The following is a 16,604-nucleotide window of genomic DNA, read 5'->3' as shown; positions in this document are numbered from 1 at the left end:
TCTTTCTTTGTAAATATGTGTAACCATGTATAATATGTATTTGCAACTGTATATTCTTGTAATGTATTTATTTGAGACACTTATGCTGATTTTCACGAGCGAATAAGAAAGAAGGGGCGGAGCAAACGCGGGCTGATGGGAACTGGGGACGGGTAAAGGTGAGTGTTTGTGAACGCAGGAGACAATAGTGGATATATATTTTTCCCACCCTTACCTTTGGAAATATACACTTTTTTTTCCTTGGATTACTTTCAACGGATACCCCGACTCTGCAGGTCTGCATCAAATGATAAGTAGCTTGCTCTGTTCACTCCACGTAACGGCCCGGTATTGCAGTATCACCATAGACGATGCAATAGCACGAAATATGAGCTTGCTCTGTCCACTCCACGCGTCGGCCCGGTATTGCAGTACCTCCGGGAACGGTGCATTCGCAATGATCGCAGCAAGGCTTTAGGGCTAGGACCTTAGCTTGGCCTTTTGGCTGAGAATAAGTGTCCCGGCTCCTAGGCTTTGTAGCGTATTATGAACTGACCGATAACGGATAATGGATAATGAATAACGAAGATAGATCAATAACCCTTAAAAACCCCAAAACCCCAATAGCACGAAACTAAAAGAACTTTGGATTTGTTGATTTTTGCAATTGGGAGATGCGTCCACTCCACGCGTCGACCCGGTATTGCAGTACCTCCGGGAACGGTGCTTTCGCTGCTTGGCCTTGTGGCTAGGACCTTGACTCAGCCTCTTGGCTGGGAGCAAGTGTCTCGGCCTCTTGGCTTTGTAGTGTATTATGATTTGACCGATAACAGATAATGGATAATAGATAAAGAATATAGAACAATAAACCTCTACAAAACCCCACCCCACTGATAATTTCTTGGCCCTTTGGCTATGATCTTGATTCAGTTCCTTTACTGAGTGCAAATATCACGGCCTATTGGCATTGAAATGTATCATGAATTGACTAATAATAGATAGTGGAAAATTGATAAAGAATATGTATTAATAAACTTATATAAAATCCCCCCCGTCAGCGGAATGGTTCATTCAAAAAACATCCATTATTTAATGTGGGCGCATGCGGCTAACATATCGGTGCGGCTTGTGTATGTACTAAGTCGGTTTTTCTTCCGAAATGCGGTGGGTGCGGCTTATAATCAGGTGCGCCTTATAGTCCAGAATTTACAGTAGTCTCTCCAGCATGTCCTGGGTTGTCCCCAGTGCCTACTTGCCGTTGGGACATGCCCGGAACACCTCCTGAGGGAGGCGTCCAGGAGGCATCCTTATCAGATGCCCGAGCCACCTAAACTGGCTCCACTTAATGCGGAGAAGCAGTGGTTCTACATAGAGTCCGTCTCGGATGACTGAGCTTCTCAACTTATCTCTAAGGGAGAGCCCAGTCACCCTGCAGAGGAAACTCATTTCAGCCACCTGTATCCGGGATAGTGTTCTTTCGGTCATAACCCACAGTTAATGACCATAGGTGAAGTTAGGAACGTAGATCGACCGGTGGATCGAAAGCTTTGCCTTTTGGCTCAGCTCCCTCTTCACCCTGACTAACCGGTACAGGGTCCGCATGACGGCAGACGCTGCACCAACCAGACACTTGTGAATAAGACCCTAAGATACTTAAACTCCTCCGCTTGGAGCAGGATCTCATCCCCAACCCAATGGGAGCATCCCACCCTTTTACGGCAGAGTGCCATGGTCTCGGACTTAGAGGTGCCGATCCTTAAACTTAGCTTTGAATCACTGCAGTGAGAGCTGAAGATCACAGCCTTAGGAAGCCAACAGCACTGCATCTTCTGCTGAGGTCACAAAACCGGACTCCTTCGCCACCAAAGCTGCGCCTAGAAATTCTGTCCATAAAAGTTGTGAAGAGAATCGGTGACAAAGGGCAACCCTGGTGGAGTCCAACTCCCACCGTAAACGAATCCGACTTACTGCCGGCAATATGGACCAGGCTCTGGCACCTGGCATACAGGGACCGCTCAGCCCAGATAAGACTGTGCGGTACCCCATACTTCCGAAGCACCCCCAACAGAGAACACGATCGAATGCTTTCTCCAAGTCCACAAAGCACATGAAGACCGCAAACTCCCATGCACCCTCTAGGACCCTGCAGAGGGTCCAGTGTGCCACTACCGGGACGAAAACAAATCTCCTCATGAATCTGTGTCAGATCTGAAGTGATTATTTGCGTATGGGAGGCCTTATCAATATTGACTGATGGTAGGAGAAAATCAGACACAGACTTTTGGTATTTTCTCAATTGCAATTGGAGAGAGGGTAAAAGGTCAGAATCGCTCCTCGGCCCATTCATCTCTGCCTTGCCCCTCCTCCTTACTTGTCTTTTTATTGCAATTCCAATGGGGCGGAGACAAAGACAGAAATAACTACTATCCCTCCTTGGAAACAAAAAAGCAAGGAAAACTCGGAGATTAGAAATACACATTTTTGAGTAAGTACGTTTTAAACCTACTTTACAATCTGCGATTCGACTTCCTGGCGGACCCTCCTCTCCAGTACCCCTGAATAAACCTTACCAGGGAGGCGGAGAAGTATGATTCCCTTGTAGTTGGAACACACTTTCCGGTCCCCCTTCTTGCCAATCCAGAGGCACTGTCCCCGACGTCCATGCAATGTTGGAGAGGCGTGTCAACCATGATACGCCCACAGCATCCATAACTTTAATGAACTCAGTGCGGATCTCATCAACCCCTGGGGCCTTGCTACCAAGGAGCTTTTTGACCACCTCAGTGACTTCAACCCCAGAGATATAGAGCCCACGTCAGAGTCCCCTGGCCCTGCTTCCTCAGTGGAAGACGTGTCGGTGGGATTAAGGAGGTCTTCGAAGTACTCTGCCCACTGATTCACAACGTCTCGAATAAAGGTCAGCAGCACAACATCACCACTATACATGGTGTTGATGGCACACCGCTTCCCCGCCCAAAGACGCCGAATGGTGGACCAGAATTTTCTCAAAGCCGCTCGGAAGTCGCCTCGCCAAACTCTTCCCATGCCCGAGTCAACCGCCGAAGCTGAATTCTGCTTGGCAGGCCGATACCAGCCAGCTGCATCCAGGGTGCCACAGGCCAGGAAGGCCCGTTAAGATTCCTTCAGCTTGACGGCTTCCCTCACCGCCGGTGACCACCAACGGGTCTGAGGGTTGGCGCCAAGTAGACTACCTACTCTGAACTGCTATTTGTTGCATACAGGCGCTGAGCTGTGGAACAACTAAAATGCCCAATCACAATTTCACAATATTTGTCAAACAAACAGCAATAACATTATTTTACCATTATCACTGTTTGGGTTCAAGTTTATTTAGTAACTGTCTAACAAAAGCAGGAAAAATAAGAATAACAGGTACTGTAATCTACTTTTTAATCCATTTTTTAAAAAATATCCTGAAAATAACCTCTGGCAAACTGAGTGACACACCTCCTCCTCACCACCTCCTCACATAACCTTTATTTCATTTTGTTAAATCCATTATCATACACATAATGCTACCCATCTGCAGTTTCCCAAACGCGATCAATCAACATGCATTATTCATAGCTACTGGGCCTATAACCGCTTCTGCATGTTCTTAAATCTCCACCCGCCCTTGTGTGTGGGCATACAGATAGATTCAAACATGCATCAACTCATCTTCAAGTTGTGCCCACGAAAAATCCCACGATTGAAACTTCAAACATCTCCTCATTGGCCCTAAGCATTATTGAGTGTGATCTAGAGGTCTTTCTCTGCTAAGTTATTGTTTGGTACAAGCTACGCATAGTTCAAATCCTCAGGATGTTAGTCTATTCAAAGTTTTCAGATAGATATTCATTTCTCATTCAGCACGAGTACACTTTAGATTGTGTTAGCTGGCATTCAAATCTCATGAAGGCATCAAAGCATATTTTGGCCAGGGGACACAAAGTAAAAGTTTCCCAAATCTTTTTAACAATTACTGGTGGTGACAAATTTGACCTAATGTCAAGTTCACTGAAGAGATTCATCAAGCGCTGATTCTTACACTGATTTCTCAATTGCGTCAGTTTTTAGTTAGTTTATTCAAGTCAGTTTAGTTCTAAGTTGAGCTTGATAAAACACTGTACAAAGCGGCCTATTGGACAAGTCATTATGGCAATGGGGAAGCCGAACTAAAAAGCTTATACGGAATCCCAAGTGTGACATTCCATGAAATTGGAACAAAAATTAAGTTTGACGTACGAGGGGCAATCCAAATTACAAGAAGTTCCTGAGGCGACCACTAAAGACCAATTGACATTCACCGCCCGCATAGCTTGTCCCAGTTACAGGGTTTGTACGGGTGCTTGAAATCCTTGAAAATGTTTAAATTGTAAAATTTTGTTTACAGGGATTGAAAAGTGCTTGGATTTGAGGTGAAGTGCTTGTAAATACTTGACATTGTTGCCATGTGTTTAACAATTCTGCCTAAAATGAAACCAACACTGCTCTCTGGTGGGGTAGCTTTGCCATTGCATTTCTTCTTTGATCATGAGTAACAGCAACTGATATTATTTTGTATGGCATTGTTCATTGCCGCCTACGGGTCGCACCCAGGACAGGTGCATGGTACACCTAATCATTTCCCCATGAAATGTGTATTACCGCAAGGATTACCTATTGATGGATTTAAACTGTAAATATGTTATTCTACTGTTGCATTATCTTCTTTGCATACTGTGTCTTTCTTGCTTGTGTTTGAAGAAGGAGGAAACAGGATATGTTATTCTACTGTTGCATTATCTTCTTTGCATACTGTGTCTTTCTTGCTTGTGTTTGAAGAAGGAGGAAACAGGATAACACCTTATCTGCGGCGAGATAAGGGACCTCTCTGACCGCAGGCTCACCTAGTTTCGTTTACTATAGATAACATGTTATCGTATAAACAGGTCTCAACTGTTTGTTTTGTCACTCCCCCTTCCTTTAGCAGAAGAGACCTTATGTAAATTAGGGCCTTCCGAACACAATAAAAAGACAAGGAGCATAATAATTTTACAGAGGGTCCAGAAGTCTACATTATGTAGACTATGGCCATTTTGTCCTTGCAAGTAAGTTTAAACTCACATTCTCTGTGTCTTTTTTAAAAATGGCGGCGCCCTCTATGGCGGCGGCTGGATCTGCTCCCGACAGTTTCTCACATTCTAGTCAAAAACCCCAATCTTCGACTCAGTTTATGAGGGCGAAAAAAGACAACTCTAACTGTAGATTAATATACGATCGCAGTTTTTTGCTGGATATGCGAACATCCAGAAATCCAGCGCAAATTTCGACGATCACTCTGGAGTGTTTACTTAGCCTCGTAGTGCTACGTCAACAGAACGCAGCGGCCTACAAAGCAGCGAGTAAAAGTGGCAAGCGGAAGCGCTGTGACCGGGGAAGGAAACGAGGTTGTCGGGCCGGGCTAACGGCTCGGATGAAGGCTAAACCCTTCAAAACGCCTCTACCATCCATTTTCCTATCCAACGTCCGCTCCCTGGACAACAAACTGGACCATTTACAAGTGGAATTTACATCGAACCGCGAATTGACGAACTGTTGTGCTTTAATTCTGACGGAGACATGGCTAAACTCATCTATCCCGAATGACGCTGTTAGCATTGTGGGGCTAACTGCTTTCCGCGCTGATAGAAGCGGCGAGCTCACCGGCAAAAGCAAGGGGGGCGGTCTATGCATTTATACCAACAACAACTGGTGTAAAAATGCGAAGATAATCTCGAAACACTGCTCACGAGACATTGAACTTTTGACGGTGATCTGCAGACCCTTCTACCTACCGAGGGAGTTTAGCGCGACCATCATTACTGCCGTGTACGTGCCCCCCAGCGCTAATACGAAGGAGGCAATGGACGTTCTCTACCGAACTGTGAGTGAACTGCAGCATGCTTACTCCGAGTGCATTTTTATTGCGGCGGGGTACTTTAACCAGGCCAATATGAAAACAGTTCTCCCGCATTTCCATCAGCATGTAAACTTTGCTACAAGAGGTAGGAACACATTAGACCTGGCCTACACAAACATCAAAGGTGCATATAAAGCAGCCCCCCGCCCCCACCTTGGCTCATCAGATCACCTTTCTATTATGCTAATTCCAGCATACAAGCCCCTGCTGACCAGAGAAAAACCTACAGTGAAGCAGGTGAGGGTGTGGTCTGAGGGGGCAATGGAGGCACTACAGGACTGCTTTGATTGCACTGATTGGGACATGTTTAAATCGGCTGCCACTTACAACAACAAAATAAATATAGATGAGTACGCCATTTCTGTGTCAGCCTACATCAGTAAATGCGCAGAAGACGTCAGCAATAACAAAACTATATGCACCCGTGCCAATCAGAAGCCCTGGATGACTGCTGAAATACGAAAACAACTAAAAGTACGGAACCTTGCCTTTAGATCTGGTGACAAGGAGGCGCTGTTATCAGCGAGGGCTAACCTGAACCGGGCTATCAGACTAGCAAAGCGAACGCACAGTCAAAAAATCCAGGAACGTTTCCTCAGCACAACCAACACCAGGGATATGTGGAAAGGCATTCAGGCCATCACCAGTTACAAGCCAACCACCGCCCCAGTGCAGAACACTAGCATGGACTTTCTGAATGACCTCAACAAATTCTTTGGAAGGTTCGAGGCACAAAACGGCACCCCTGCAGCGAAAGCGGTTCCAAATCAGGACGAAAGAGCACTCCACCTGGACTCATCTGACGTGAGGAAGACCCTGAGAAGGGTCAACACAAGGAAGGCTCCAGGCCCGGACAACATTCCGGGGCGGGTACTTAGGGAGTGCGCCGATCAGCTGGCTTGTGTACTAACAGACATTTTCAACACCTCGCTAGACCAAGCCAAAGTACCATCATGCTTCAAATTTGCCAACATCATCCCAGTGCCAAAGAAACCCCAGATCTTATCACTCAACGATTACCGGCCCGTTGCACTGACTCCTATCATAATGAAGTGCTTTGAGAGACTGGTTAAAGAGCACATCACCTCCAGTCTCCCCTCCTCATTCGACCCCTTTCAGTTTGCCTACAGGACAAACCGCTCCACCAGGGATGCCATCTCCTCTGCGCTTCACCTGAGCCTGACACATCTAGAGGAGAAGAACACCCATGTGCGGATGCTGTTCCTGGACTTCAGTTCAGCATTCAACACCATCATCCCACAACATCTGGTAGACAAAATGAGACTCCTGGGTTTCAACACCCCCCTGCGGAACTGGCTGCTGGACTTCCTCTGTGACAGACCCCAATCAGTGCGGATAGGTCAGAACAGTTCAGATGTCATCTACCTCAGCACGGGCTCCCCCCAAGGCTGCGTCCTAAGCCCCTTGCTGTTCACCTTGATGACACACGACTGCGTCCCTAGGTCCGCCACAAACCACATCGTGAAGTATGCTGACGACACAACAGTGGTGGGCCTCATCAGGGATGACAACGACCTGGCCTACAGAGAGGAGGTGGAGCAGTTGGTGGGCTGGTGCAGGGACAACAGCCTGGTCCTGAATGTCGACAAAACTAAAGAGATCATTGTCGACTTTAGGAAAAACCAGCCCAACCATGCCCCACTTTGCATCAACAACAAGGCTGTGGAGGTTGTCAGCAGTATCAAGTTCCTAGGGGTGCACATTACAAACAAACTCACCTGGTCCGTGAACACTGCATCACTGGTTAAGAGGGCACAGCAGCGCCTGTACTTCCTGCGGAGGATGAGGAGAGCCCACCTGCCCCCACCCTCCCTCATTACATTCTACAGGGGCACCATAGAGAGTATCCTGACCAGCTGTATCTCTGTGTGGTGTGGAAGCTGCAGCGCTACCGACTGGGGTAGTGTGAGGAGGGTAACGAGGACAGCAGAGAAAATAATCGGGACTACACTTCCCTCCATTCAGGACATTGGCCAGAAGCGCTGCCTATCCCATGCTAGAAACATTACCGGGGACCCCTCTCACCCCCATCATGGACTGTTCACTCTGCTAGCCTCTGGGAAGAGGTACTGCAGTGTGCGGTGCAGGACCACCAGGCTCCGCAATAGTCTAGTCCCCCTGGCCATTAGACTGTTAAATGGTCAATCTAACATATAGTTAACTTAAATCTAAACGGCTGCTAATCTGACTTTTTGCACTACTGGCAGTTTTTTTTTATAGCTTGCCACTCCTTGCACATTGCTCTCTGCACTATTGTAATTACAGCGTTATTGTTACAGTGTTAATGTTACTGTGTACCTGACTTGTTAACCTGACTGCCCATTTTGACAATCTGGTTAGCTACTCTTCTTGCACTATCGGCACTATGGTAAAATACTATACGTAGCCAAAATACAATACAACATTATTTATATCTGTACATTCAAGGAAACTGTGGGGGTCAGATGCATCGACATTTCGTTCTGTATACACGTGTACTAGAATGACAATAAAGTAGATCTGAATCTGAATCTGAATCTTTTTTGTATATAGGTTTTGTTTACATCTGTTGGGTTAAACCTGACATTTATTTGGTCCTTCGAGAGCCGGATTCCAAGATACCTGACGATCCCAGCGTGTGAGTAAAGATCCAGGCAAGTCTGTGGCCACAGCATTAAGACCCTTTTCGGGACTGGTCCCTTCCTTACAAGTTGGGATCCGAAGGTTGACAGAAAGTCCAAGGACTCAGAGAATTGTGAGTAAAACTTTTATTTTAAAAAGGAATGCATGTGACTAAAGTAAAAGGGTATGAGTGTGAAGAATTCAAAACAGAGTTAAGAAAATAAATCCTAACAATCCTAGGCACTATTAGGTAAAAGAGAAACGTGGCCAGTGAGCCTTAAGACACAGTGAAGTCTTAAGTAAGAGGGCAAGGGTTCCTCTCTGTTTCAAAAAGAACTCAAGGGAAGTTCTTTAAGACAGTGAATTCTTAAGTAAGAGGGCAAGGGTTCCTCTAAGTAAAAGGGCAAGGGTTCCTCTCTGTTTAAAAAGAACTCAAGGGAAGTTCTTTGTTCTTCAAAAAGAGTGAAAGTGAGTGTGAAAGAAAATACTATTACCACTAGGTAATTGTATTTTATACCAAAGCAACAGGGAATAAATGGTGAGCCTTTGTGGATGCATGTAGGCAAGAAAATTCCACCTGCAAAGGTTGAAGTGAGTTTTACCACAAAAGGTTATTTATCACCATCCTGTTGAAAGAGAAACTCAGTGTTAGAATACACTAGGTATTAAAAACCACTGAGTCCAAATTTAGTTCTAAAAATGGGAAAGGGGCAAAGTAAAGAAAAACAGAAGCTTTTAGAAGATCTTTCGTGCAAAAACTGGAAAGTCATTGAAAAGGAAGATGCCTCAGCGATAGAACCCCTATGTTACTGGATAAAACAATATAACTTTAATGGGAAGTTGTCCACAGCAGGCATTAGAGAACTGCAACAAAAAATAAGAAACAAATGCAAACAGAAAAATAATAAGATGAGAAAAGAAGGTTATGAACAGACACAAGTCTGGATAAAAATAGCAGGACAGCGAGAGGAAGGTGAAAGGAGGGCAAGACAGGAGAGAGAGGAGAAAAAGAGACAGGAAGCAGAAAAAGAACAGAAGGAAATGGAAAAAGAGAAAGAAGCAAAAGAAAAACCTGTAATGTTTCATAAGAAAGAAGATGACGAATATTCAGGCCCGTACAGAAACGCGAGGGAAATGTTAGCTCAAGCAGAAGGACCTTCTGCACCCTCAGAAGAACTACCCCCTCAATATACACCTCCTACTACAGATACTCCACATACTCCACAAAAGCCGTTTACACGTTCACAAGGAAAAATGGGGGGATGAACTAAAAACTTGACATCAGGGTTAGGGGGCTTGTTATCGCCAGCACCAAAGGTACCACCAGTAGGAAGAGATAATACAGAACTATACCCCCTAATAGAATTGCCAAATCCCCGTGCCAATGATGCAGATCAACCACCCACAATTAGGGTCTATAGGACCTGGACACAGGAGGATGTGAGAAAAGCAGTGGAAGGCATCCCTCATCCCAGAGAGGATGTAGAGGAATGCATAACGCAGATGGAAAATCTAAGGCGATCTTATCATCTAAACGGAATGGAAGTACAGCAAGTTTGGATGACACAATTAGGGCCAGATTGGTTCCACGTAAAAGGAGCATACTCTCCAACTAATGACGCTAACCCTCCCGTGATACTTGCACCTGAATCTGAACGATTGACACAACAGGTGACCCCTCTCCTAGAAAGAATCAGAACTAAATACAGGAAAAGAGCAAATTACACTGAAATAGGTAAACAAAAACCAGATGAGCCATTTGATGAATATAAAGTAAGAATGGAAAAGGTGTTTAGGGCACATAGTGGGTTAGAACCTGGTGATGGAGCTGACGAGGGCCCCTATAAACAACAATTAAAAAATGCATTGCACTCAGGCTCCTTACCAGAGATTAGTGGATGGGTAAATCGCCACTATATAAGCATGAATGGAGGAACACTTGCAGAATACATAAATCATGCCCTCCATGCTGAGAAAGTGATCAAAAGTAAGAAAGTGGAGAAGAAGCCATCAACAATTTTCTACCAAGAAGATGAAGGAACCACAGTGTTCTTTCAACAATCTAGAGGTAGAGGCCGAGGAAGAGGTAGAGGCCAAGGTAGAGGCAGAGGTTTTGGATCACGTGCAAGCAATAAACCTAGAACCTGTTGGTCTTGTGGGAAGGAAGGGCATATTGCTATAAATTGCAGAAGCAACCCTTCCCCACAAGACCATCAGAGTGAATGACTAGGCCCGGAACCAGGACCAAAGCCTGAAATGAAATTTGAGATAGAGATAAAGCTAAAGGACAAAAATGAGGAAGAGGAAGAATATCTTTTCAAAACTCACCATGAGAAATTTGAAGAAGAGGTTTTAAACTTAGAAAACATAGTGTATAAAGAGAAAATAAGACCAGAAATCACACTATTAGTTCAGGGCACTCCAGTTACATTTCTCTGTGATACTGGAGCATGTAGAACTACTATTAAAGAAACAGTGCCCCATGTGATGCTTAGCTCAAATAGCACAAAAGTACGTGCAGCACAGGGCGTCCTTAAAGAGGTCCGAGAAACAGAGCCCGTGTGGCTCCAAGACCCAGAAGGCAAATCATGCCAGTTGACCGTTCTAATGCTACCAGAATGTCCAGTAAATTTGCTTGGAAGAGATGGCTTAGTAGCCCTAGGTTTGGCCATAATGCCAACTCCTGATGGACTAAAAATAATCAGACAGAAACCAGAAGAAGTGTATGTAGTGCAGGGAGTGGGAAAACCTAATTACTACTATACACTAGACATTCCAAACAAACCTCCTACTTCTGCAGGAGCACATCTTATGGATGAAGGAAAGGGAGCAGTGAGACAGGTACAAGATCCGGGCCCAATCCCATTTCTCTCACTCGGCCCTGAGGACCCTCCAGTGAGGTCCCTCGAAGAGGAGTGCCCTCCGCGAGTGAAGTGCAAAGCGGAAAAGGTTTGGACAAGACTTGCAAGGTTCCACCCCTGTCCAGGAGATGGCGGTAATATTAATTGGCTGTAGACCTCAGTGACGTATTGGTCTACGTCACATGTAAACAACTCGAGTCTCAACTTGTAGTGTGTCAGTTGGAGAGTTCGTGCAATGTTAAAAATGCCCGCTACTGCTGTGTTATTACCGATTGCCTGAAAGCTCATCATCTTTTCCGTGTCTCCAATAAACGGAGGAGAAATGTGCTATACTGAAGACAGCTTCGGCGCTATGTAGTGCTGATTCATCTTTACAAGGTACGTACACTCATTAAAAAAATGACCCGTTCGGTCAAATACAGTAAAAGTTAACATACAATGCACGTTCACATAATACCTTATGTTTGTGTAGACATAAATGGCAATCTACTTATTAGTATCTTAATGCCATTTTATGACATATAGTAGGGGTCTTTAGTGTGTGACATGATGAAAAGTAAACAAACACAAGAACAGTCCACCTGACCCTTAAGCTGACATAATATCGTCACCAAACTTCCCTGTACGACCCAAAAACCTTGGTTCATAAGGAATTTAATTCAAAAGAGTTGTCATTGGATATAAAAAAGCTCATTTCAACATGTTTTCATGATGCTTACATCATCTATGCCCACATTTATGTCTAAATTGTCTGTTATCTATTGTGTTCCAGAGTGGCTGTCCCATAAGCGTGGACAGGTTGGACAGGAATGTTCCCATCCTGTGCTTATGGTTCGATGTGAAGTCAAAACTCATTCAGGACTTAAGGTTGAGCAAGAAGGTCATGTGGGCCCTGCAGGAGCTGCTAAAGAGGGAACAGGGCCATGGCTGGAGGGCCTATACTGGCTGGCCCACGGTCTGTCCTACCGTGTGGTGTCACGGGTCTTCAGGGTTCCCAGGTCCACGATACACAGAATTGTCCACAGTTAATATGGAATAAATTGCCCAAAAGCCATGTTTTAGGCTTTGGAAGTCAGACCCACATTTGCATTCCGTGCTTTTCTGCATTACTATTCAATAAACATCTTTATTTTGAGTAACACCTTGGTGGTTTATTTCATAATGATGTGAGATACTGTGTGTGAACTATGTGACTGTTGGACAGAAAACAACTACAAATCACTCCAGTTTAAATAATAGTTTACTTTCAGAAAAACAAAATCACATTGGGCCGAAATACATAATAGTAAATAAATAATATGTCACAAATTGTAACAAAAATATACCAATACTTCCATAAAGCTGGAAAACACAAACTGGAACTTCATTGAGTTCTTAATAAAATAAAATATTTTCCTTTTATAAAACAAAGGGAAACATTGCAGGGATGTCACTTTTCTGGAAATTTGTCCACGAGCTTCCCAAAAAGGACGGGAACCGCTCAGTTTTGGCCACAGTTTCCTCGAGCCTTTTCCTCACTCCGGCAGACTCCGCTTTCAAAAAGTCAAGGAGTGTATCGTGCTTCCTTTTTTTTCTGGGTGATTTGGGGTTTGGCGCCGGATTAGAAGATGCCAACGACGTGCCCGTCGGTGTGGATGGCGTGGTAGCTGTGATGGTGGCCAGCTCTTCCACGGGACGTTCTACATTGGCCTTTAGGTTGGGTGGAAAAAACAAGAATTACTTAATGCTTGTGTATTGCACAAAAACAACTGTGTATAGGATGCTCAACAAGTTGATGTGAGAAATTATAGGATGTGTTCTGGATAATTATTTGATAGTGAATAGATACACAAAATTGACATGTTATTCTTATGGCTGTAAGAGCCTTCTATTGGCCAGCATCACATATGCTTTAGAATTGTCTCCACATTTGGACAACATTTTGAAAAGGTAATTAGTTTACTTAATATGTGTTTACAGAGAAGGCAGTGGACTGTGTGATAGTAATTTGTTTCAACTGTATTTCCACGTGAAATTCGGAGACATTACTCATAATGCATGATGAAAACTAATGCATTCTGATCTCACATGAAATAATCATATTGTAAATAAAACACGACACCCGAAATTGTGTGCAGTAAACAAGCGCGTATGTCCAGAACGTTATTCTGACTATGCTCCTTTAGCGACTGGCCATGTACATGTAAAAGCACGACTCGTTTAAGATACAAACAGGGATGGGCTGAACCGTGATTTTCTGCAGTTATCCTACTTTAGAGTTTGTAGCGTGAAGATTATTTTTTGGCAGCTCCCTTGGTAGATTTGTGCACTTCGTAAAGTAGCGATTTTGCAATGTTCATGTTTTAACGCGAAAATACGATTTTCTATTGCATTTACGTCCAACTAAGATATCTCAATACATTTTGTTGCAAATACATGCGTGGTTGTGGAAAACTACTTACATTTGTGCGGTTCCTTTCCGGGCATGTTTGTTGATATTGAGAATTCGCAAAGCCTTCTGGGTAGTCACTTCGCTGCCAAGGGAGGTCGAGAGCCCCCTCGGTCTTGAAGTGGCTACGACATGGTTTGAGGGCACTTCTGCCTCGGTCTTGAGAGTATCGGGACACACCCCATTTTCACGTGAACGCGCAAACCGAGTGACTAGGGCACATAGCGAGTGAAAGTGCGAAGAATGGGACTCAGCCCAAATGTCACCAGATGAGTTGCATGTCACCATGTGTTATACTAAAAGTCCTGACCTTAAGTACAAAGCAAGCCTAGACAGAGTTACACCCGCCAAAATAACAGTATCCTATGTGTACTCTGACAGTGCTGCCAACGCCGCAGCAGCAGCCATTTTACCAAACTCGATCATGCCATGGTTCAGAATGTACTGCAAACCTCACATTTCATTATGTAAGAGTAAAGACACTGAGTGGAAAGAGCTTGGGAAGCTGGTGGACAGAGGAGAAAATGTACGGGATTGGGTAGCAACAGGCGTTAACACATGGTTCAGCGATTCTACTGGACTATCCAGGAAGTCATTATTCTGGACTATAATAGTAAACTCAGGAGTACATCTGAAAAAAAAGAAGGAATGACACATTTACTTTACTAAGGAACAGCAGGAGCTATTAAAACAAATTCCTAATAAACTATGGTCCCAGGGACCCACAGATGTAGGACTAGTAAAAGGAGCACAACCTATAATAATAAGACCCAAAACAGAACATCGGCCCAGAATAAAACAATATCCTTTAAAACCAGATGCAATGGAAGGAATAGAACCAGTAATAGAAGATCTAAAGAAGGCGGGAGTACTAATAGAATGTGCTGAGTCGCCCGTAAACACACCGATATTTCCTGTAAAGAAGGCACCCCCATCTTCAGGGTGGATAATGGTTCAGGATTTGATAGGGGTAAATAACGCAGTGATCCAGAGGTCCCCATGTGTGGCAGATCCACACACGCTATTGAGCTCTCTGAACCCAAAGGCCAAGTATTTCACAGTGGTAGATATAAGCAACGCATTCTTCTCAGTACCAGTGCATAAAGACAGTCAATTCTGGTTTGCATTTACGTTTAAAGGGAAAAGATATACATACACCAGATTACCTCAAGGGTATTGTGAAAGTCCAACAATTTACTCTCAAGTAATTGCATCAAGTCTGTCTACCTTCGAGCCTCCAAAAAAGAGCCAACTACTAACTTATGTAGATGACATATTAGTAGCATCAAAAACCAAAAAAGGATGTGAAGCAGATACAATAGCACTACTAAAACATTTAGCTGAAGAAGGCCATAAAGTAAGCAAAAACAAGTTGCAATTTTGTCAACAAAGGGTAAAGTACTTGGGTCACCAATTGAGTGCAGGAGGAAGAACTATTCTAGAGGAAAGAAAATCGGCCATACTACAAGCACCCAAACCACTAACAAAGAAGCGAATGATGTCCTTTTTAGGACTCACAAATTATTGCAGAAGCTGGGTGCCTAACTATGCAGAAATAACAGCGCCATTGCAGTCTCTCATGTACAAAGAGGAACTGAAAATGTCTGACTACCTAAAATGGACCCCTGAGGCAGAAGACGCTTTTTGCAAATTAAAGCAAGCCATGGTTAGTAGCTGTACACTGGCGTTACCAGACTATCAAAAAGAGTTTGTACAAATGGTAGACTGCAAAGGACATTTTATGACCTCAGTTTTAACCCAAATGCATGGTAACAAGCTTAGGCCCGTAGCCTACTACTCAACCAAAATGGATACTGTAGCATGTGCACTGCCACACTGCGTATGGGCAGTAATAGCTGCATCACTAGCTGTCACTTCAAGTGCAGACGTAGTACTTTTTCACCCACTAGTACTTAAAGTCCCTCATGCCGTGTCAGCCCTGCTTTTACAAACAAAAATGAGTTTTTTGTCACCAGCAAGACATCTATCATGCATGTCAATACTACTGTCTCAGCCTCACCTAAAAATAGAACGATGCACAGTACTTAACCCAGCAACACTGGTTCCCACAGAGGATGAAGGTGAGACTCATGATTGTGAAGCATTAGCAGAGCAAACAGCGAAAAGTAGAGCAGATCTAAAAGACACTCCACTAGAAAATGGACAAACCCTTTTTGTAGATGGTTCCTCAAAGAAAGATGAAACAGGAAAAACGAGGACAGGCTATGCTGTAGTAACACATGATAAAGTGTTAAAGGCAGAAGCATTACCTCAACATTTTTCAGCTCAAGCTGCAGAGTTAGTGGCCCTAACAGAAGCCTGCAAACTTAAGAAAGATAAAATAGCAACAATATACACAGATAGCCAGTATGCCTATGCAACAACTCACACGTTTGCACAACACTGAAAAAATAGAGGTATGATAACATCAACAGGAAAACCAGTGACACATGCAAAACTGCTAACAGAACTATTACAAGCAGTGCAGCTGCCATAACAGTTAGCTATATGTAAATGTGTGGCCCACACACCAGAAACAAACCCAGTTTCAAAGGGCAATGCATTTGCAGATAAAATAGCAAAACAAGCTGCACAACGAGAAATAACAGTTCTAAGTCTAACAGAAAATGCCTTAAAAAACAAAATACTACAAGAAATGCAACAACAATCGCCTAAACCAGAGCAAGAACCCTGGAAAAGAAAAGGAGCACACCTAAAAGATGGAATTTATAAATGACCAGAAGATAAACCAATCTTACCAAAAAATCTA

General features: G+C 43.9%; 1 protein-coding gene across 1 annotated transcript; it reads left to right on the top strand.

Moving 5' to 3' along the window:
- The first annotated feature begins 1,957 nt into the window (after positions 1–1,957).
- Positions 1,958–11,144, top strand: LOC148363413 (uncharacterized). The gene is made up of 7 exons (XM_088341121.1): positions 1,958–2,011; positions 2,119–2,192; positions 2,683–2,836; positions 2,897–3,088; positions 5,342–5,887; positions 5,987–6,551; positions 11,041–11,144. Exons 1-7 carry the CDS (start codon positions 1,958–1,960, stop codon positions 11,142–11,144), a joined length of 1,689 nt encoding a protein of 562 aa, XP_088197247.1.
- Positions 11,145–16,604: the final 5,460 nt, after the last annotated feature.

Source organism: Urocampus carinirostris, chromosome 7, assembly GCF_059441175.1.
Source record: "Urocampus carinirostris isolate Australia breed hairy pipefish chromosome 7, RoL_Ucar_1.0, whole genome shotgun sequence".
Lineage (NCBI taxonomy): Eukaryota > Metazoa > Chordata > Actinopteri > Syngnathiformes > Syngnathidae > Urocampus > Urocampus carinirostris.
The sequence above is the reverse complement of the archived record's forward strand: the minus strand, read 5'-3'. Positions and strand labels throughout refer to the sequence as shown.